Raw genomic sequence first — 19538 nt, 5'->3', positions numbered from 1 at the left:
ACCAGGGACAGTTGTTACTGCACTTTTAGCAGCTGATAAAAACAAAGACCAAGTGAAATACAGCCTCCCTTACCAGCTGCTTCACTTGGAGCACACTTGTTTGTGACAAAAGGAAGCGAGGCCTGGTCTCCTTCCTAACAGATACCCGTCAGACTCCATATGCACAGTGCAAAATGAGCTTCTAGAGAGACGCTGTAGAAACTGAAGACTATTACCTAGGTGCTGTAACTTGAGTTGGAAGCAGTGACCATTTGAGTAGTTGTGTTCTTCTATCTGGGCAAATCAAGGATGGAGCACCTGCACTCATTCAAAGGAAGCTGCTTATTATGCTGTCAAATGGTCCTTTAGAGATTAGGATAAACTAATGCATAAATAGGTTAATAAATAAGTTTTGAAGTATTTTCTTGACTTCCTAGCATGGGCAAGAGTGTAAAATCAAGTCATGGGTAATTATGCACTATATCCAAAGGCCTTTTCTAAGATACAGTGAACAGCTGAGCTTGATTTCACTTCCTACAGCAAGTACATTTACATTTGAGGACAACTTCTGTAAGAAGTTGAAGAGCACTCTTGCAGAGGTGGGCACTTAGCTTAGAATTGGTATATTGCTGGTCTGCTTTTGAATCAATGGCAGACTTACAATTTAGCTAAAAATAAATTACTTAACTCATGTGATCCAAGAACTTTATTAATGCAGCAGGCACTTTACAATGAAACCAGCCCCACAGTCCAGCTAGTCCTTTGACCATATGCACAATACCCTCTTTCTAATAATCATTTCTCCCACCTTTAAGCTGTCAGAATCTTGCATCTGCCAAAGACATAGCTACCTCTTAAATAAGCAGTAGACGCAGGATCTTATATCACTGCACTTTGATAAAGGAGCATCTCAAAATACCTGTTCACTTACAGTAATAGGGGGCAGGAGTTCGCCTTTTCTCTGCCTTTTAAAGAAGAAGGGATCAGGATAATGTCTTGGCTCCTGTATTTGATAGTCAGAGCATACAGGAATAACGTTTACTCTTCCCCCACCTTTAAAGTTGAAAGCATTCCAAGAAGAGGTTTCCATAGTATTTCAGCAGATTGCAATCTCTATAAAGATGGACCAGTGTCATTTCAGCTAATTCCTTCTTCTGGATCCAAAACTGATCGTCTTCTTGGTTCAAGTTAATAGTCTTTTAAACAGTCTTTCTTGCAGTAAGAACTCTTACTATGGAACCTAGTCCACCTACTGCTAATGCCTGTGGGGATGGGAAAAGGAGATGGGTGTTACACACAGTCACTGCAGCGCACACAAAAAGCATCTTAGAAGAACAAACAGTTTTGTGCTTGGTAACAGAGAAGTATATGGCTCCTCTCCAAAAACTTGTTTTTCGCACATAGGCATCTTGGGCTTTTCTTCTCACTCTACCGTTTTTTGCTGTCAAATCTTGAAAACAGTTCATTAGGAAAAATCTATTCATTTTCTCTAGCACATGCTGATGTTAAAGACATTTTAAAGTCTCATTTAGGCACTAAACTGTATCTTGCAGTGTCAGGTTTCCATGATAAAACTCTCAACAGCCTGCAAGGCCAGACATTGGTTGTTCTCTTGGTACGACCGCTCCATCACACAAAGCATTAGTATGTATCAGTTAACTTATGCTAGCCCAAGACCACAAAGCAATTCTTTATGCTAATTGCTACCAACAGAACAGGAAATACAGTTTACAAGCTGTTCTACCTCTTCATGCCTGTGCAGGTGCCTTTTACATTGCTGCCGCCTTTAACTTCCTGTGGTAACAAGTTCTACGTTCACACACTGATTTCTCTTTGTTGTGTGTTCTCTAGACAACTTAGGATGACAGCTAAAAAGGCTACTTGAGGAGATCAGTGCTGAATTCAGATCCTTGCTTGTTCCTATCTCCTCACATGATCTTGGGAAGTGTGTGCCTCCCCTCCCCTCTGTAAATACACACGAGAGTGATCTTTGACTCATGTTACTGCAGTACATACATATATGGTGACATTCTGTAAATGTACTCAGTGACACAAGAGCCAAGGGGGACTGAAGGGTAGACAAAACCAATTACAGTAATTTAGTAACCCATATACCACTAAATCCGAAGGGAAACGTACATTCCCCAAAATCTGACAAACCATCTTTCAGTTCTAGTGAACGATACTCATGTCACGTGTATTACTGAAAATACAGACTCTGTCTCCCTTCCCATGTCCCCGAATGGGGAATGGAGGAAAGGCGCGTTTCAGTTTGGTTTGCATCCCTCAACCTAAGTAATGTGCATCCTTCTAAAGTCTAGAAGATGCGCTTAATCATGACAAAATGAGTAATATTAAAGCTGCTTAAAACAGCATGTTTACTTTGAAGGCATAATTCAAATGCAGCCAAGTGGGTATTGCAATTTATGAAAGGAGAACAATGATCAACAGTGTCTGACATCTTGCTGTCATTAGGGCGTAGATGAAAGTAAAGCATCCACGCAGAATGAGAACTTGCACACGATGTGTGCATGCAAACATTCCTGAGTCATGAGACCTGCTTTACCTGGGGTGACAGACGGGCCTTTTCCAAAGGCAGAACTCCGGAACCACAGACTCCTCCCTGAGCCAGTCACATTTCTTACCAGTAGTGCCAGAAAGCAGAATACAAGGACAGCTTTCATTTTAAAACACTGCCCAGCCTACTTCAGACCTGCCTTGTTCCTTTCAAAACGATGAGGAAGACATGCTCTACGTGTGCCTACATGCTCTAAGCACTAACTTCTTCCCAGTCAGGGCAGAATGTTGAGTAATTTTATATACTGTGGAGCACCAGCCCACAGCTAACAGAAAAGTTTCCACTGGAAATAAACAAACAAAACAAAAAAATCAAGCAGAAACATGTTCCTTGCTGTCCTGAGAACATATTTTCTCCTCCTCCCCTGCTAAACATTCTGCAAAGCAACTGACAGTTCCCAGCAGCTAGAGTCACTATTAAAAACACAATTTCTGTCTTTATATATCTCAGCAAGAGCAGTTTTTGCAAATGACAGAGCCATTAATAGCTGGCCGTGCTGCACTTAAAACCTGTGCAGTTGGGGAAGATGTCAGTCATTTTGCACAGATGTCCACCTGGGAGGAGGGGCACAGAGCAGTTGTTTCATGTGCCTCGATCCATGACAAAGAACGAGAACGTTCAAGAGCTGCTAAACACATCCTACGCTCTCATATCTCAAAATAGTCATTCCACAGAAACTAGAGCAGACTGCCCTGGGTCCAGGTGGAATCTCTTCAGAGATCTCAAAAGCCTTTATTGTGCAAACTAAACAGGTTTGCTCAATCCTACTTTTAAGCTGGGACATGTATGCTGCTAAAGGCACTTAACTGGTGAAAACTCTGCCAGACCTACGCATCCCGAGCATTCTATTAACCAAATGCTCAACTACAAAGAAACACTGCCAGCTCCAGGGCTCAGTCAATCACATCTCCACTCCCAGTTCTTTTTCCTTGGTGGGAAACCATTGCACTCCTTACACACAGAACAAGGTGGCAGAGCTTCCTCCAGCCGACACTGCACCCTCCCACCACAAGTCTCACGTCTCCTCCTGGCTGAGGGTGAACTTTGAAATTCAGGCAAAGGCTTAACGAATTCAAGTTCTAAGAGACCAAAGATGAAAGGAATTTCCAAGTACTGTGCTCCTCTGGGATGAATCCCCTGCCATCATATACAAGAGGGCTCCAGTGGAAGCACCGACAACAACCATACTGACCGGTGGCTGAGCCCGGAGAGCACCCGAAGAAACTTACCTTTTCGTGCCATTGAAGTAATATTGCACTGCTATTTTCTGTTGGCTTTTCAAATCCTTTATAAATGTACTTCATTAACAAGTCAATGCCATTTCTGTCTAAGGAGTTCACTGCTTGTTCTATTTCACTGCTTTTAAAAGATGTGAGGACTTTAAGCATGGTTCCCTGGGCCTGTTCCTGCAAAGGCAAGAAAAAAAGTTAACATTAGAACCAGCAAAGCTGGAACTGTATCAAAGACCTATGTTTGACAATGCTCAGAAGACCACTACCTTAAAAAGTTGGTCTATTTGTTGTAACCAAGTAGGTTAACATTTTTCACTTTAAGTTTCAGCAGCGAGAAGGAGGATGGGTACACCTTTTAAAAGTGGATTTTTTTCATGCTTCTTTCTCAGAAGGGCTAACTGAAAGGGGTTGCAGAATCGTCTGCTGAGCTGCAACAAATTCGATAGTGCAAGGCCAAATTCCTTGTTTTAAAGCATATTGCAAAATCCACATGCAAACACTGTTTCAGGTGTATTCTCACTAACTCCATCAATTGCTTTTCTAAGCAAGGAAAGTTTGGTTTATCCAAAGAATACTGTCCTCTTCTTCACAAGCATCAGCTGCTCCATTGTGTCCCCCCCCCCCCCAATGGCAATTAGAGCTGAGTTCATTTATGAGCAGGCTATCTAACAGGCTATTTGCATCGAAAAGCAGCAGACCCTGCATATGGATGGTGCAGCTGAACACAAAGCCTACATAGAAAATACAGCATACTGTTGTATTTTATCACTAATTAACAGCATTAAGGTATTAATCAGATTTGTGGGGTAACACTGCATCATTTTGAAGTGCCCCAGTGATCCGCTGTTGAATCTAGGGGTTGGTGCATCACTGCTGCAAGGCAGTGACACAACCCGCTTCAGGAAACCCCGAGGCGCCACTTACCTTCATCGCTTGGTTCTTCGTGTTAACGGGCGAATTCCTTATGGCTGTATGGAAAGCTTGGAGCGTATCACCTGTGCAGCGCAGCAAGTCAAGGACTCAAACCGCTCAGTTATTAGCACTATTGTAACTCACTCCAACACAACTGACAATCTTGTGTAAAAATCCTGAATACCATAAAAGGTGATAAATGACGGGCTTTACAAGAACGATTTCTGGAGACCCGGTAGCAGCTAGATGTGGCACAGACAGGGAGCAGAGGCACAACAAGCAGTTAGCAGACCCCTCGCTCGTGTCGCTTACAGCTACAGCTAACTCGCGCAGTAAACGCTGCCGCAAACACTAAGCGAGCGAGGCGGCGGCGCCGGGGCCGCGGAAGAGCCTCGGCCGGGCGCAGGCGCCGGGCGCGGGCAGGGCGCCGGCGGGCGCCTCCCGCGGGCTCTGCCGGGGAAGGGCGCCAAGGTCAGAGCGGCGGCACCGGCCGCGGGGGAAGGCGGAGGAGGGCGCGCGGGCTGAGCCGCGGTAATTCGCTTCTCCGGAAAGCGGCAATCTGAGGAGCCGGCGAAGCGGCGGCTGCATCCACCGCTCGCCCGGCGCGTTCGTCGCGCTCCCAGCCCCGGCGCCTCGCTGCGAGCAGCGCCCGGGCCGCGCCGGCGCCCGCAAGGATATTGCCGCAGCAGCGCCTCCACCTCGGGGCCCGCGTCGGGCTCGGCCGCCGCCGCCTCCTCGGGCTCCTCCACGAACCGGTTCTCGTCGTACGCGTCGATGTCGAGGCGGCGGAAGCGGGAGGAGAGCGTGCTCCGCGCCATGCCGCCCCGCCGCCGCCGGAACCGGAACCCGCCGCCGCCGGAACCGGAACTCGCCGGAACCGGAAGCGGGGCCCTGCCGCCGCGGGGGTTGACCCCCCCCCCGCCCCCCCCGGGCGGGCTGCTCTCGCCGGAAAGGAGGAGACGCGCGTTCACGGCACCAACGCAGGATTTTTATTTGCATTATTTAACCTAGAGGTGGATTTCATTTAAGATACGACTTTATTAAAAATACAAGGTATCTGAAAAAAATCAGAACAATTATTTTAATGTACAAATTCAATAGCTGTAGCAGGTCTTTCTGTATTTTTAACTGAAGTCCTAAAAAAAGGAGGGGGGGAGGGCAGCCCTTTCGACCACTTTATTTTGTATCCACTTAAAATGAGATATAACAGGGACAATTCAGTTCTACATCTTGGACGTGTACACAACACAATGCATTTACAGCCCCATCGTGCACACTGGATAGTAACTTTGCTGCTGAAATTTCTTAAAACTTACGAAACAAAAAGCTGAGTAATACAGTGGGATCGACCTGGTTCCAATGTATTATGATTCTGAAAGGAAAATGTTTCTTCTAAACCCAGAAATACGTAAGAACTACATGCAGTAGTATAAATGTCAAGGACATATTACAAATATTCTGAAATGAATCTAGGGTAGGAAAAAAAAGGAACTTGCTACAGACACCATAATACACAATAAATTTAGATAATTTAAAAATAAAAAAGGCAAGAGGCAGCATTTCAGCAGCAAAGTGCTCAGTAAAAAGTATATTGTAAAGGGATAGTACAAGGGAGCAGGGAAACAGCAGGCTGGGAAAGGTCTCAAAGGAAATACGGTGTAGTTGTTCTAGGAGGAATTACACGTTCTGAATCTGGAACTGCACGAAATAGCTTTGGTTCTCTTGTATTTACATCTTTAAAGACCATGATCGACGCAATATTTCCACAACGGTAGCAGTAGTTTGGAGCAGACCATACTGTTACCAATTTCTCATCAAACATGAATTTATAGCCTTCGTGTACTAGCTGATGTGCTCTGCAGATGAGTTTTAAGTTGTTGATATGAACAAACTGTAATTTAAAGGAGAAAAAGAAAAGCATGTAAATATTCTCTGTGAAGGACCGTACATCATCACCCGCACAACAGCCCTTCCCCGTTTAGAACACCCCCCGAAGACCCTGTGTTGCACCTGGTTAAGAGGTTTGCTCCCAAACCTGCCCCAGAAGCTTCCTTTCAGAATCCTGCCAAGTTTCAGCTGCACAGAAGCTACTCAAGGCTCCTGCTTCAACATCTCTGGAGGAACCAAACTGCAGTAGCCCCTTGTTTCACAGAGTGACCAAACAGTCACACCGACCTAGCCACAGAACTGTCAGCTAGCTGCGTTATTAAGGCTAACGGTGCCATGAATGGACCCATCTTTTCAAAGTACGCTGAAAAACACCCATTCAGTCACTGTTCGAGATGGCTAAGTCTGTGTTGTGGCCACAATGTTCAAACATTTTCTGAACATGCTGCAGTAAGACCACAAAGGACAGCATACACCATGAGGCAGGCTTTCCTAATGCAGCTAGTTCAGAAACCTCACAAGGTCAACAAGTTTTAGGCTAGAGAAGTCTGCTCACGCCTTCGCTAAGAGTAACAAAAATTAAGTCAGGAATTTTTTTTTAGGAAAAATGTTCCAGTGTTTTTTTCTCCCAAATCTTTAGGGAGGTATTTCTGCACAAAGTCTAGTAAAATTAGTCTCACAGAAGGGTTGAGGTTGGAAGGGACCTTTAAAGATCATGTTAAGTCCAAGCCCCCTGCTCACTGCATTATACTTTTTAAAAGCAACATCAATATCATCTCACTCATTGGGCAGTTACTTTAAGTTCAAATGGCTCATTTTTTGCAGTTGGTTTGAATTAGCAACAATAAAGCAAGAGCACCTTCTTCACAACCACAGAGCTTACCCACAGCTATCTAACCAGGAAACTTAGTCATCTCACACAGCCCTCAATCCGTTTGCCACTAGGGTAAACACTGAACTTGTAGCTAAACACCTTAATTTATCTCATAACTACAATTCCTTTAGGTTGCATGCAACAGCATCATTACCTCATTTGTCACCTTTGCACCGAACAGCCAGCCTGCTCCTCGTGGACTAATCGCCCAAGTATCTACATCTTCTGGATCAGACCAGACAAGGTCACAAAAGGCTCCTTTATGCGGAATTTCTTGATTACGTTCAATGGTTCGAATTTGATCGAGTGTCTTGATGTCTGGAGACAGACCACCATGCACACAGAGAATCTGCTCATCTATTAACTGGAGAAAAAGGACACGTGTGTCAAACACGCAGCACTTTAATCCAACTCAGAACACTACCAGCGTGACCACTACAGGCCACTAATTCAAGAGGTCATATTTAGACAATCTACTTATATATTTTTTAAATGTAGTATTTACACTTACAGCTGCTATTGTGAGCATGTCAAAGACTTTGGTACAGTATCTCCAAGCATTAGCATTTCCATATTTGGTTTGGCACTCATCTGTTAAACAGAGAATTTTTTTCTTCTTAATGGATCAGAAGAAATTCAGGTAATAAGAACAGAGGCAAATACTTACAGCAGAACTTGAAAAGTCAAGTGCGTAATAAAAAATACTATCAGAAGCACCAGTAAGTGCTCAGCGGGAAGCTGTATGTCTTACTGTTATCTAGGTCCACTAGTAGGAAGGACACCCAGATATCTAACATTTTTCACTCACTCGAGCAATAGAGAGGATGGTGCAGAGAAAACAGGATCTCGCACAACATGACTTATGATGCTTTCTCTGCTTCCACAAGCAGCTGGCTGGGAACAAACCCTTGACTAGACCAGCTGAATGTTTGTATTACAGCATTTTACACTGAAGATTTAAGGCAGAAATAGTGAAGCTATCTGTACTATTAAAATTTTTCCTAACTACAGATAAGACTTACAGTAGCTTTGTTTAGTTAGAAAGCAAAATAAGACCCAATTATTCCCAAGCTTTGTAAAACCAGAAAGAAATCATAAAAAGAAAGAAAGTTGGCAATGGTGAATTAAAGCTACACGCAATAAACTGGATGTAAGCAATCCTGGGCCATGTAGCCTTGACAGAAAAGTATTTCTTTGGAGCCTTAAACCATTTGTCAACACTTACATTTGCTCTTGTTGCCTCATTGCCCAAGAAAATGCATGTTACAAACTGCATGTTCTTTGTGGCAGGTGTTGCAGGTATTTTGCAGGATTTCCTCAGATTTTATCAAAGCCTCGCACAACACAGAAATTTCCAAGCAATTTACTTCTGTCAGTTTTTAGAACAGTTGCTCTGCTGCTTATTTCTAGTCAGTGGCATTCTCCCACATTCCCGTTGTTAATAAATAGCTTCCATAGCAAATTCTACACATTGTATTGATTTTTAGCTATAGTGAAACCTGAAGAGAATTACAGTAACGTTATGATTTTTTTCTGGAACCTTTCATTAAAAGATACCAAAGCACTTTCTGTACAAATATATTCTCTTTCTCTGTCTCTAAAATCAAATATGGTACTAAGAACAAATAAACAAAAAACCCAGATGCTGGAGGAAAAAAAAAAAAGAGCTAAGACTTTGCCAGATTAGGGTTTGACTTTGGGCACAAGAAGTCCAGTGGTGAACCACTGGACTAGAACATGTTCCGCTAAAGTTAAAGTTTTACTATGCCCATTTCTCACCCAGTTCTACGAGAGCCACAGGTAGCACTGCATTCAAAATCAGATGTCCAGGGGAAAGATAAGGTAGTTGTTTATTACATTAACCATTATTCAGAAATCATTTGGATAAAAACTTACCATAAAATCCATACACTTGAGTTATCTGCCTGCTTTCATGATTGCCTCGTAACAGTGTGATACGATCAGGCCATTTAGCTTTTAGTGCAAGAAGGTAAGTGAAAGTCTCAAGACTATAATAACCTCTATCTACAAAGTCACCCTGCAAGTCAAAAAAAATTCATAAATGGAGAAAGTCACATTAAAACGCAAAGTGATAGATCCATTCTTAATTTCTCAGTGCATAAAGAGATCTAATGCTGAAAGGAAGCCCGGCATCTGTACTCTATGAAAACAAGTTCTGTGGTCATTTGGAGTTTCAGTTTTAAACTGAAACAATCTTTATGTCATCGCATGCATCCAAAGCTACCCCGACACATAACTGGACAGACGCACAGGACACCTTTTGTTGGGACAACATTTGTCTGCACCACCAAGTACAACTTTGTTTGACACGCACTGCACTCTTCTCTTGCTGCACCACATTGCACCATCTAATTCAAACTTTACTAAACAAAGCAAAGCCCATACGCAGTAGCCAAACAGCAAAGGCAAACACAGCCTTACACGCGAGATGTGAAAGCGAACAGGCATTTCAGAATTTCAATTTTAAACTTTTTTTTTAATAACTGCCGAGACGCGGGCGAAGGCTCAACATACCATGAAGATATAGTTTGTGTCAGGGACCTGACCTCCAGTTCTGAACAGCTCGCACAGGTCATAGAACTGCAAAGAGGAGCACAGGCGTGAGGGGCTGAGCCGCAGCTGCTGGGGCACCTGGCCCCGCGTGCCACACCCGCACCGGGCACCGTACCGGGCACCGTACCGCCACCTGGCCCTGCACAGCACTGTGAAGAGCGGGCACTGCACAGCACTGAGTACCGTACAGGCACCCGATACTGCACCGGCATTGCACAGCACCGGGCACTGGCTCTGGGCATTGCACGGCAGCAGGCGCTGCACGGCGGCCGAGTACCGGGGCACCAGGGCGTTTGCAGCCCGGGCCTCGCCCCACCCCGCCCCGGCGCCGCGCAGGGCAGCAGCCGCGGGCGGCGGCGCGTTACCTGCCCGTGGATGTCGCCGCAGACGGTGACGGGGGTGGACACCGGCTGCACGTTGGACTCCTCCAGCAGCAGGTCGCACACGTAGTCGCAGAGGCGCTGCGGGAGAAGAGCGAGTCAGCGCCGGGCCCTGCCGCCTGCCGCCCCCCGCCGCCGCCCGGCGCCCCGGCCCGACGCCGCCGCCGCCGCCCGCCCCGCCGCCGCCGCACCTTGAGGTCGTTCTCGGGCAGGTACTTGCAGAGCCGCGCGATCTCCACGTACTTGTCCAGGTCCAGCGGCGCCATCTTGGGACAGCGGCTCTGCGGCCGGAAGCGGGGCCCGCCACTTCCGGGGAGCGCCGAGGGCCCGGCGCCCGCCGCCGCCAGCCGGAAACCGGGGCAACTTCCGGCGGCAGCCGCCGGCTCCGGAGCGCCGCTTCCGCCCGGCGCCGGAAGCGGGGTCGCCTCGCTCGCTCGCTCGCTCGCTCGCTGGCGCCGCACGGTCCGGCCGCCGCCATGGCACCGCGGGCGCTGCCGGTGCTGCCGCCGGGGCGCCCCCCGCGGCCGGCGACGTGGTGAGCGCCGGGAGGGCGGGGAGCGCCGGGAGGGGCGCCGCGGCCGCCGCTGAGCCCTTCCCTCCGTGCCCCGCAGGTACCGGCTGTCGCCGCGCGGCGAGCGGCCCCGCGGGCGCGTGGGCCACGGCTGCCTCTTCGTGCCGGGCGGGCCGGGCCGCGTCCTGCTGCTGGGCGGCGCCGACGCCGCCGGCGCCTTCTCCGACGCCCACTTCATGGAGCTGGGTGAGGCGGCGGGGGGCGGCGGGGCTCCGGGGGGCGGCGGGGCTCGGGGCCGCCGCCAACCGCGCTGTCCTGCCCGCAGGCGCGCTCCGCTGGGCCGCGGCCGGCTGGCGCGGGCTGCGGCCGCGCTACGAGCACGCCACGGCGCTGCCCGCCGCCCGCCCGCCGCGCCTCTGGGTCTTCGGCGGCGCCGACCGCGCCGGCAACCGGGGCTGCGTGCAGGTGCTGGACCCCGGTGAGTGCCGCGCCCGGCGCCCTCGCGAACGGCGCTCTCGGCGCCTCCCGGCTGCCGGGCGTCCGCCTGAAACCCTTAATGACCTCTCTCAATTAGAAATAGGGACCTGGGAGAGTCCCGAAGTGACCGGCGTTCAGCCGCTGCCTCGGACCTTTCACACGTCCTCGGCGGTCATAGGAGACCGCCTGTACGTGTTTGGAGGGGGCGAGAGAGGAGCCGAACCCGTGCAGGACCAACAGCTCCACGTGTTCGACACAGGTACCGCTGCGCACGGGAAGGGCCCTTACGCCAAGCTGCCGAGTTCATCGTCTGTCGCGTGGGAGGCTTGCGTTTCAGGTTTAATCAGAGATGGAAATACTGGGCTCCTGCTTTGGCTGCAAGTTTAAATAGGTCGGTGAATGTTATGTGTGATTGACGCGTGCGCAGCTCTATGTAGGCACTGGGAATTCGGGCCGATATAGCAGTGTACAGGTGTGGGGTGGAAATGTAAAGGGAGGTCAGAGTGGGTTGACATAGTTGCCCAGCAGCTGTTTCCTTTCCCTGGTAGCATCGCGCGGCACTGCTCGTCCCGGGCTCCGTTGGTGTTGGCCCATTCATTCTCATGGGGCCCTTTATGCACCAGAAAGTTTGCCTTCCAGATTGGTTCAATCTTGCCTGCTTCTGGGTGATCCAAATTGCACGCAGAACTCCCTCTGAGGACTTACTTGTGCTTTGTAGTACGGCATTAACGCTTCTCTGACCCTGCTGGAAACACTTCCTCGGGAAGCCTCAGCAGGGGTCCTGGGTCACTGCTTTGTGGAGCTTCCAGAGTTCTCTTCCTAATGCATATGTACTCCCATTTTTAGCCACCTTGACTTGGTCCCAGCCAGATGTTCATGGTGATCCCCCTTCTCCTCGGCATGGACATGTGGTGGTTGCAGTTGGGACCAAACTTTTCATACATGGAGGTTTAGCTGGTGATATTTTTTACAATGATCTGTTCTGCATTGATATAAGTGAGTATGGCTATAGGTACCTTTAGAGCAATAGCTATTGCATGATGTATTTTGCTTTCAGGGAGACCTTTTTTCTAAAAGATCAGTTCTTAAATGCAGTAGATATGCTTCAGGAAGCTGGATGCAGGATGAGGTACTCTACTTTTGCTCTTTCCGCCAAGGTAAGCATGCGGGAAAAGAGTTACACAGGCTTATCTGTTCATTCTCAAGCAGGAGGAACTCTCCCTTGTTGCCAGTGGGGCATTTGCCTGTGAAACAGTGTGTGAAAGTCTCTAATAACACTGGCTTTCCTTGATATGAGAAATACAAACATTAATGCAAAAAGCATGAATTTAATTAATGCCAGGCAGCCCTGTTTCGTGGGAAGGGAAATGTGTTACACTCCTCAGGAGGAAAAGTCTTTGTATATTGCCATCTTTTCAGCTTTACTCAAAACCACACCATCCTCCTACTTTTGCAGAATAGTATCTGATAACCTGCAGCTGAGTTTGGATGTTTGGCTGTAAAAGAAATAGCATTGTTTGTGGTCTGAACTCTGGAAAGCAAAACCCTACAGTGAACCCTCTTTTAAAATAGAGGAAATCCATATATTGGGGTAGTTTCCCTGAAATATTTCAGAGATGTTGTACTATCATCACATTTACATTAAAAAAACTTGAGATTTTTTTTTTGTAAAGCGTAACTACTGATACATACTGTTTTTCTCCAACAGATGACATGAAATGGGTTAAGATATCAGCCACTGGTGATGTCCCAGGAGGACGGGCTGCTCACTCATCAGCTGTGTTTAAAGACCACTTATACATTTTTGGTGGAATAGATCCAGATGGGGCACTAGACACTACATACAAGTATCACATAGGTAGGAGATTTTTCTCAGCTGTGCAATGGTAAATACTAGTCTGTTTGAAAATATATTACCCCTGCAATTCTTGGGTTTCATCTTAGTTTCTTTGCACTGGAATTACACCAGTATAACACTCAATGTTGAAATTAATTAGCTCTACTGCTTTTTTTAAAGATATGTAATTGCAAACTAGTCTGCAACTAGCAATATCACTGTTCCCCCATTCTTTTTAAGTCTGTGAAGCTAGCTAAAAAAGTTATGTGTATTTCTTGTACTGCAGAGAAGCAACAGTGGACACTCCTACAGTTTGATTCCCCGCTGCCCCCTGGAAGGCTGGACCATTCCATGTGCGTCATTCCCTGGCAGGCTTGTGCCAGCAGTGAGAGCGGTGATGCAGAAGCTGTCACTTGTGAAGACGAAACTGGGCAGGGAGCAACTGTGTCAGTCAGTGACACAGCTGACCCCCTCCAGAAGAGCCAAAAGGAGAAAGCAAGTGCTGAAGACCTGGTGATGCACCTGCTGTTAATATTTGGTGGGATGAATACTCAAGGGGAAATACACAGGGACTGCATTGTAAGTCTGATTGAATAGTGTCTGCAATCCCTTACAGCATCAACCACTTCTCTGAACAGGGTTCTTACAGCAGTGGCTGTAACTGAAGTTCACTCTCTCCAATAAACAAGTTCTTACCCTCAAATGGATGGTACTGTGCTAACCACCCTTGAAGTGCCCTGGCCTTTCTCTGCATGTAAGCAGCCATATAAATATGGCTTAAAAGCTATGTTATCACTTACTAAAGGATCATTGTGTCATCAGATAAAGACCTGCTTTTGAAGGAGCAAACTTTTTAGAACATGTAACTGATACACAGTGGTCTTCAAGTATCAGAAGATTTGTAGTTTATGACCAAGACCCAAAAGCTCTAGGATTTTAACAGGGTATTAAAATTGTGCACTTGTAAATAAGCTTGGTTCCCCCCCTGCAGGGCATTCTTTACATTTACAGTTCTATCAAGGGAATAAAAACCTCTTACTCAAACTGAAAAGATCAGTTCTGCTATTGCTCAAGCCACATCCTACCTTTCCAGGGGGGAGGAAAGTTATTTTCCAGGTTCCAGGGAAGCTGCACAACCAAGGAGAGACCCCCCCCAACCTTTTACTATTAATCAGGCTAGCCTACTCCCCCCTTAGAAAAATTTATTACACCATGCAAGTATAGTCAGTTTTAAGCACAGCACTATACCTCTATGCATATACAGTAGTCAGTTTTCCTTCAGAGCTCTAAAAGATTTGCATTTGCCACCCTTTAAGAGAACATCCCTTCCTCACCCCCAGAACTTGAACACCAGCAGAAGAGCTAAAACTGTCCTTCACTACAGAACAGGTTAAGTGCTCTCAGGTTTAATGAGCAGAGTTAATGTCCAAATACAGAATTACAGTATTCTAGAACTGTACTCATCAGCTAAAGCTAGGGAAACTCAAATACAGACTAATCAGTGAAAGCTTAGAAGTTTGGCTTTAAAGCCAGTCTATTTGTTATTGTTTTTGTATTACATAATACAAGCACTAGCTTTAAGCTGTAGATATTTCAAAGTTAAAATTACACTTTGAAACCGACTCAGATCTCTTCACATGCCTACTGTTATCACCTCTCCCACAGGAGACTGTGGGGCTAAGTATCAAAGCCAAAGAGACTTCAAGGACTTCAGGCATAAAGCTGACTTGTATCATAGTTAACAGACCTACCACAGGGCAGAGCTAATTAAAACAATCCTCTGAAAAAAAAAAATCTCACCTTGAAGAACTACTACATCAATAGATGATCTGAACTATTTAGTTAGAATTCATATTCTGGTAAAGCTAGCTGGTGCTGCTATGCAATAGAAAATACAAGCCAGAACAAAATCCAGTGTAAATAACAAATTTATTGTGGTCACTTCAGGTAGAAAAATTCTACACCAAATGCACATGACCCAGTTGTTAAATAGAATACTTCCACTGTGAATACTTCTAAACCCACTTTTCATTTACACTCCCACCCCCACTACCCTGCCCTCCCCAAGCATCAAGCAACTGCTAATGAAAAGCAGTAAACAGCCACTTTGGGCTAGCATTTCCAGCTCCACTCATGAGTGAAGATTCAAAATTACATTCCAAATTAGAGTTCAATAGTTTAAACAAGTGTTCCTGAGTCCAATATATACACACACTACATTCAGAGATGCCAGTATCTACAATTCATCCTTCTCTCCTGCTTCTTCTTCACCAGGGGGAGGGCCTGCACTTCCATAGAGCTTGCTAACAATTGGCTGAACAACTTCCTCCAGCTCCTTCTTTTTTGCTTTGAAGTCTTCTATGTCAGCATCTTGATGGCTTTCAAGCCACTCAATCTTTTCTTCTACAGCCTTCTCTATTGTTTCTTTGTCTTCAGATGACAGCTTACCACCCAGCTTCTCTTTGTCCCCAATCTGATTCTTCAGGGAATAGGCATAGCTTTCCAACTCATTCCTGGCATCAATACGTTCTTTAAGCTTCTTGTCTTCCTCAGCAAACTTCTCAGCATCATTAACCATTCTCTCAATCTCTTCTGGTGTCAGCCGATTCTGATCATTTGTAATTGTGATCTTGTTTTTGTTCCCAGTGCCCTTGTCTTCAGCTGTAACACGGAGGATCCCATTCACATCTATTTCAAAGGTAACTTCAATCTGTGGGACACCACGAGGAGCAGGAGGAATTCCCGTCAGATCAAAAGTTCCCAGGAGATGATTATCTTTGGTAAGAGGACGCTCACCTAGAAGAGACAGAATTAGTTGTGACAAGTTTTTCTTCTTACCTAGGTGTTTTGCACTTTTTCCTGAAGCACTAGCTCTAAGCTACAGGTATTTTAGAGTTGAAGTTAAACTTTGAAACTGACTCCAATATATTTACACACCTACAGCATCACCTCTTACTTGAAGAGGTTCTAAACTGTGACCTCAGGAAAAACAGCCATATTTGAAAAATATACTAGCAGCTTTTGATGCAGCTCAAGAAACTTGATCAGAGCAGCTACAGTCAGCTGTTAAACAGCCAGAGGCAGTGCCGTTACTCTGTTGCTCCTCTGTAAGGAGATAGAGATTAGCAAACTTAGCATATACACTACAGCCTTTGTAACAAGGCAGCAGCAAGCATGAAAGACTTGAGGCATTTTTCAGCTGTTCACATGGTCTCTCACAGGCAGCACTTACCTTCATAAACCTTGATGGTCACAGTTGGCTGGTTATCAGAAGCTGTGGAGAAGATCTGAGACTTCTTTGTGGGAACAACAGTATTTCTTGGGATCAATTTAGTCATTACACCTCCAACTGTTTCAATGCCAAGTGTCAAAGGACACACATCAAGCAACACCAAGTCACCTAAAACAGATAAAGGGTAAGAATGTGATACAGCCTCAGATCCTCTTTAGAGAGGTACAACATCCTATCACTATAAACTAAGCCCTTAAGCAGCCTTAGGATTCTAAGGGCTGGAAAAGGAAACCTAACTCAGTTCTCTTCTTACTGCATTTGTGTCAATAGCCATTATGACTGTTCAGAGCCAATAGTCTCTTGAAGTCACAGTGAAACTGTTACTTACCTGTATCTTGGTCCCCAGACAGAACACCAGCCTGAACAGCTGCACCATAAGCTACAGCTTCATCTGGATTAATGCCACGAGAAGGCTCCTTGCCATTGAAGAATTCTTTAACAAGTTGCTGTATTTTTGGGATGCGAGTAGAGCCACCAACAAGAACTATCTCATCAATATCAGATTTCTTTAGGTCAGAATCTTCAAGAACTTTCTGAACAGGCTTCATAGTAGAACGGAACAAATCCTAGGAGGACACAAAGGGAGACAGTAAGACTATTACCTACATTTAGCCTCTAATTACACAGCCTTAAGGTACAAAAAACACCACTAAAGAACAAGAGCATCTCAACTGGCTTATGGTAAACCCACCCTCCCCTTCCTAGTTACCCTGGGAAGGGGTAGCTTCTTGCTTCTCAGTGCAAGTAGCAGATTTATACTCTGCTCAAAAAAATAACAAAATTGCAATATGAAATGCTACACATTCCCAAGTAGTGACAAGCTACCAATTTAGAACTAAGCTAGGGCAACTATCTTTGTATACTTACCATGTTGAGTTCCTCAAACTTGGCCCTAGTCAGTGTCTCGGAGAAATCCTCTCCTTCAAAAAAGGATTCGATTTCAATTCTGGCCTGGTGCTGAGATGACAAAGCTCGCTTCGCCTTCTCCACTTCCCGTCTTAACTTCTGCACAGCTCTGTTATCCTTCCTGACATCTTTTCCAGTTTTCTTTTTGTAGAGTTTGATGAAGTGCTCCATAACACGCTGGTCAAAGTCTTCTCCACCCAGGTGAGTATCTCCATTAGTAGCCACAACTTCAAAGACTCCATTGTCAATTGTGAGGAGGGAGACATCAAAAGTTCCACCACCTAAGTCAAATACAAGGATATTCTTCTCACCCTCTCTCTTGTCCAATCCATAAGCAATGGCAGCAGCTGTTCTGCATGGAGAATAACCAAGTTAGGAAACTTTGCTTCTTACTACTCCCCCCCCTTCCCCAAATAGTTAAGGCTACTTACGGCTCATTAATAATTCTCATCACATTCAATCCAGCAATAGTACCAGCATCTTTTGTAGCCTGACGCTGAGCATCATTGAAGTAGGCTGGCACTGTAACAACAGCATGGGTAACCTGAATAAGGAATAAAAATGAAGGAAAAAAAAAATGTAACTTCAAAGTGACCTTTGTAACATTGATACAAGTTCATTGTTCTCCAAATATTAGTAAAACCCCCCAAAGCCCGTGCAATTGGGTTGCACAAGAGAGAATGAGAACAGGAGTTTACAAGTGTAGAGTTAGACCACAGATTTAGCTCAGTTATCTTTAGTTTTGTAAAGCTACTGCTTTAAATTCTTGCAAGTAGCACTCATTTACTTACTTTCTTCCCTAGGTAAGCCTCTGCAGTCTCTTTCATCTTTGTCAAAACCATAGCAGAAATTTCTTCAGGAGCAAATGTTTTTGTCTGTCCACCACCAACATCAACTTGAATATGAGGCTTGGCTTTCTTTTCAATAACCTGAGAAACACAAAGTGTAGTCACATTCCAACAATTCATGAAATTATTCCTAATATCAGACTATTTGTTTTTGTCCTTATGAAGGGTTAGCAGATCCTCTGTGACCAACATTAATTTGAACATTAGCTTTCTGTAACCCTAAGAATAGGAATTCTACACCCCTCAGCCACCTCGCTGTACCATAGCACCTCTCAGGAAGACTACAAAACTGCAGGGTAACTCGAAAGAGTTCTACAATTCAATTGCTTCCCCGGGCAAGTGATACATAAAGCAGCATTTACAACTCCTCTTCCGATCAAAGGCCAGCCCCCCCTCCATCCCCCCACGGCTCGGGGCACACCTTGAACGGCAGGTACTTGATGTCCTGCTGCACCGAGGGGTCGTTCCACGTGCGGCCGATGAGCCGTTTGGCGTCGAACACGGTGTTCTCGGGGTTGGAGGTGAGCTGGTTCTTGGCCGCATCGCCGATCAAGCGCTCCCCCTCGGGCGTGAACGCCACGTAGGACGGCGTGATGCGATTGCCCTGGTCGTTGGCGATGATTTCCACCCGGCCGTTCTTGAAAACGCCCACGCTGCGGCGACAGGGGAGGCCGTCAGGCGGCGCCGGGACCTGCTCCCCCCGCTTCCGGGGACTCTACCCCCTTCCCCCCCCCCCCCCCCGCGGGGCCTAGTCTCCCGCCGCGGCACCTCAGGCCGTTCCGCTCCGCCCCTCCCCCCGGCCTCTTCCCTCCCCCCCCCCAACCAAAGGCCGCTTCCCGCCGCCCCGTCCCCCCCCCCCCGGGCCCCGCCGCCCCGTCCCCACGCACCAGGAGTAGGTAGTGCCCAGGTCGATGCCCACCACCGTGCCCACATCCTCCTTCTTCTCCTCGTCGTCCGCGCGCGCGCCGCCCAGCAGCAGCAGCGCCAGCAGGAGGTGCCTCATGTCGCCCGCTCGCCCGTCACCGCCGCCGCCCTGGGGAGAAGCCGCGGTCAGGCGGCGCCGCCGGCACAAAATGGAGGCGCCGCGCCACGTGCGCGGGCCGGCGCCCAGCAACCCCCCCCCCCCCCCCGCATCCTGCCCGTCCCCGCCGCCGCCGCTTACCGCAGCCGTCGAACCCTTAACTGCTGCTGAACGATCAGGCCGCGCCGCCCGGCCTTATATACCTTCCGTTATTCCTTCGTGGAGGCTCG

At 47.0% G+C, this 19538-nt stretch overlaps 4 protein-coding genes across 6 annotated transcripts; 1 reads left to right on the top strand and 3 right to left on the bottom strand.

The window, feature by feature from the left end:
- Positions 1–670: 670 nt before the first annotated feature.
- Positions 671–5545, bottom strand: ARPC5L (actin related protein 2/3 complex subunit 5 like). Its single transcript, XM_067309348.1, has 4 exons — positions 5380–5545; positions 4714–4786; positions 3787–3963; positions 671–1241 (listed from the first exon to the last, which is right to left on the bottom strand). The coding sequence occupies exons 1-4, from the start codon at positions 5517–5519 to the stop codon at positions 1179–1181; spliced, it is 453 nt and encodes a 150-aa protein (XP_067165449.1). The 5' UTR covers positions 5520–5545; the 3' UTR covers positions 671–1178.
- Positions 5546–5667: 122 nt separating this feature from the next.
- Positions 5668–10746, bottom strand: PPP6C (protein phosphatase 6 catalytic subunit). The gene is made up of 7 exons (XM_067309166.1): positions 10608–10746; positions 10402–10497; positions 9998–10063; positions 9359–9500; positions 7974–8053; positions 7617–7826; positions 5668–6592 (listed from the first exon to the last, which is right to left on the bottom strand). Exons 1-7 carry the CDS (start codon positions 10680–10682, stop codon positions 6344–6346), a joined length of 918 nt encoding a protein of 305 aa, XP_067165267.1. The 5' UTR covers positions 10683–10746; the 3' UTR covers positions 5668–6343.
- A 109-nt stretch (positions 10747–10855) lies between these two features.
- On the top strand, positions 10856–13944 carry RABEPK (Rab9 effector protein with kelch motifs). Of its 3 annotated transcripts, XM_067309163.1 has the most exons (7): positions 10856–10951; positions 11028–11173; positions 11253–11405; positions 11502–11663; positions 12251–12400; positions 13113–13262; positions 13528–13944. In XM_067309163.1, exons 1-7 carry the CDS (start codon positions 10893–10895, stop codon positions 13836–13838), a joined length of 1131 nt encoding a protein of 376 aa, XP_067165264.1. In that variant the 5' UTR covers positions 10856–10892; the 3' UTR covers positions 13839–13944. The 3 variants fall into 3 exon arrangements, with proteins under 3 accessions (XP_067165264.1, XP_067165266.1, XP_067165265.1); XM_067309165.1 differs by lacking the exon at positions 11253–11405; XM_067309164.1 differs by lacking the exon at positions 12251–12400.
- Positions 13945–15151: 1207 nt separating this feature from the next.
- On the bottom strand, positions 15152–19466 carry HSPA5 (heat shock protein family A (Hsp70) member 5). Its single transcript, XM_067309162.1, has 9 exons — positions 19450–19466; positions 19175–19320; positions 18709–18940; positions 18231–18368; positions 17871–17983; positions 17401–17791; positions 16862–17099; positions 16474–16641; positions 15152–16037 (listed from the first exon to the last, which is right to left on the bottom strand). The coding sequence occupies exons 2-9, from the start codon at positions 19288–19290 to the stop codon at positions 15478–15480; spliced, it is 1956 nt and encodes a 651-aa protein (XP_067165263.1). The 5' UTR covers positions 19291–19320; positions 19450–19466; the 3' UTR covers positions 15152–15477.
- Between the last annotated feature and the right edge of the window lie 72 nt (positions 19467–19538).

The sequence above is a fragment of the Apteryx mantelli genome, chromosome 21 (assembly GCF_036417845.1).
Source record: "Apteryx mantelli isolate bAptMan1 chromosome 21, bAptMan1.hap1, whole genome shotgun sequence".
Lineage (NCBI taxonomy): Eukaryota > Metazoa > Chordata > Aves > Apterygiformes > Apterygidae > Apteryx > Apteryx mantelli.
The sequence above is the reverse complement of the archived record's forward strand: the minus strand, read 5'-3'. Positions and strand labels throughout refer to the sequence as shown.

What these genes read in the sequence shown, in the direction of transcription:
- ARPC5L (XM_067309348.1), bottom strand. Translation starts at nt 5,519, where the DNA reads ATGGCGCGGAGCACGCTCTCCTCCCGCTTCCGCCGCCTCGACATCGAC. An exon ending in GTGGAGGCGCTGCTGCGGCA is followed by an intron (nt 4,787 to 5,379) that starts ATATCCTTGCGG and finishes GCTGCGCTGCAC; the next exon opens with AGGTGATACGCTCCAAGCTT. An exon ending in CGAAGAACCAAGCGATGAAG is followed by an intron (nt 3,964 to 4,713) that starts GTAAGTGGCGCC and finishes TTGCCTTTGCAG; the next exon opens with GAACAGGCCCAGGGAACCAT.
- PPP6C (XM_067309166.1), bottom strand. Translation starts at nt 10,682, where the DNA reads ATGGCGCCGCTGGACCTGGACAAGTACGTGGAGATCGCGCGGCTCTGC. An exon ending in GCGGCGACATCCACGGGCAG is followed by an intron (nt 10,064 to 10,401) that starts GTAACGCGCCGC and finishes TCCTCTTTGCAG; the next exon opens with TTCTATGACCTGTGCGAGCT. An exon ending in ACACAAACTATATCTTCATG is followed by an intron (nt 9,501 to 9,997) that starts GTATGTTGAGCC and finishes TTTGACTTGCAG; the next exon opens with GGTGACTTTGTAGATAGAGG.
- RABEPK (XM_067309163.1), top strand. Translation starts at nt 10,893, where the DNA reads ATGGCACCGCGGGCGCTGCCGGTGCTGCCGCCGGGGCGCCCCCCGCGG. An exon ending in CGCCCACTTCATGGAGCTGG is followed by an intron (nt 11,174 to 11,252) that starts GTGAGGCGGCGG and finishes TCCTGCCCGCAG; the next exon opens with GCGCGCTCCGCTGGGCCGCG. An exon ending in TACATACAAGTATCACATAG is followed by an intron (nt 13,263 to 13,527) that starts GTAGGAGATTTT and finishes CTTGTACTGCAG; the next exon opens with AGAAGCAACAGTGGACACTC.
- HSPA5 (XM_067309162.1), bottom strand. Translation starts at nt 19,290, where the DNA reads ATGAGGCACCTCCTGCTGGCGCTGCTGCTGCTGGGCGGCGCGCGCGCG. An exon ending in CTGGGCACTACCTACTCCTG is followed by an intron (nt 18,941 to 19,174) that starts GTGCGTGGGGAC and finishes CTGTCGCCGCAG; the next exon opens with CGTGGGCGTTTTCAAGAACG. An exon ending in GTCTGGGGACCAAGATACAG is followed by an intron (nt 16,642 to 16,861) that starts GTAAGTAACAGT and finishes TATCTGTTTTAG; the next exon opens with GTGACTTGGTGTTGCTTGAT.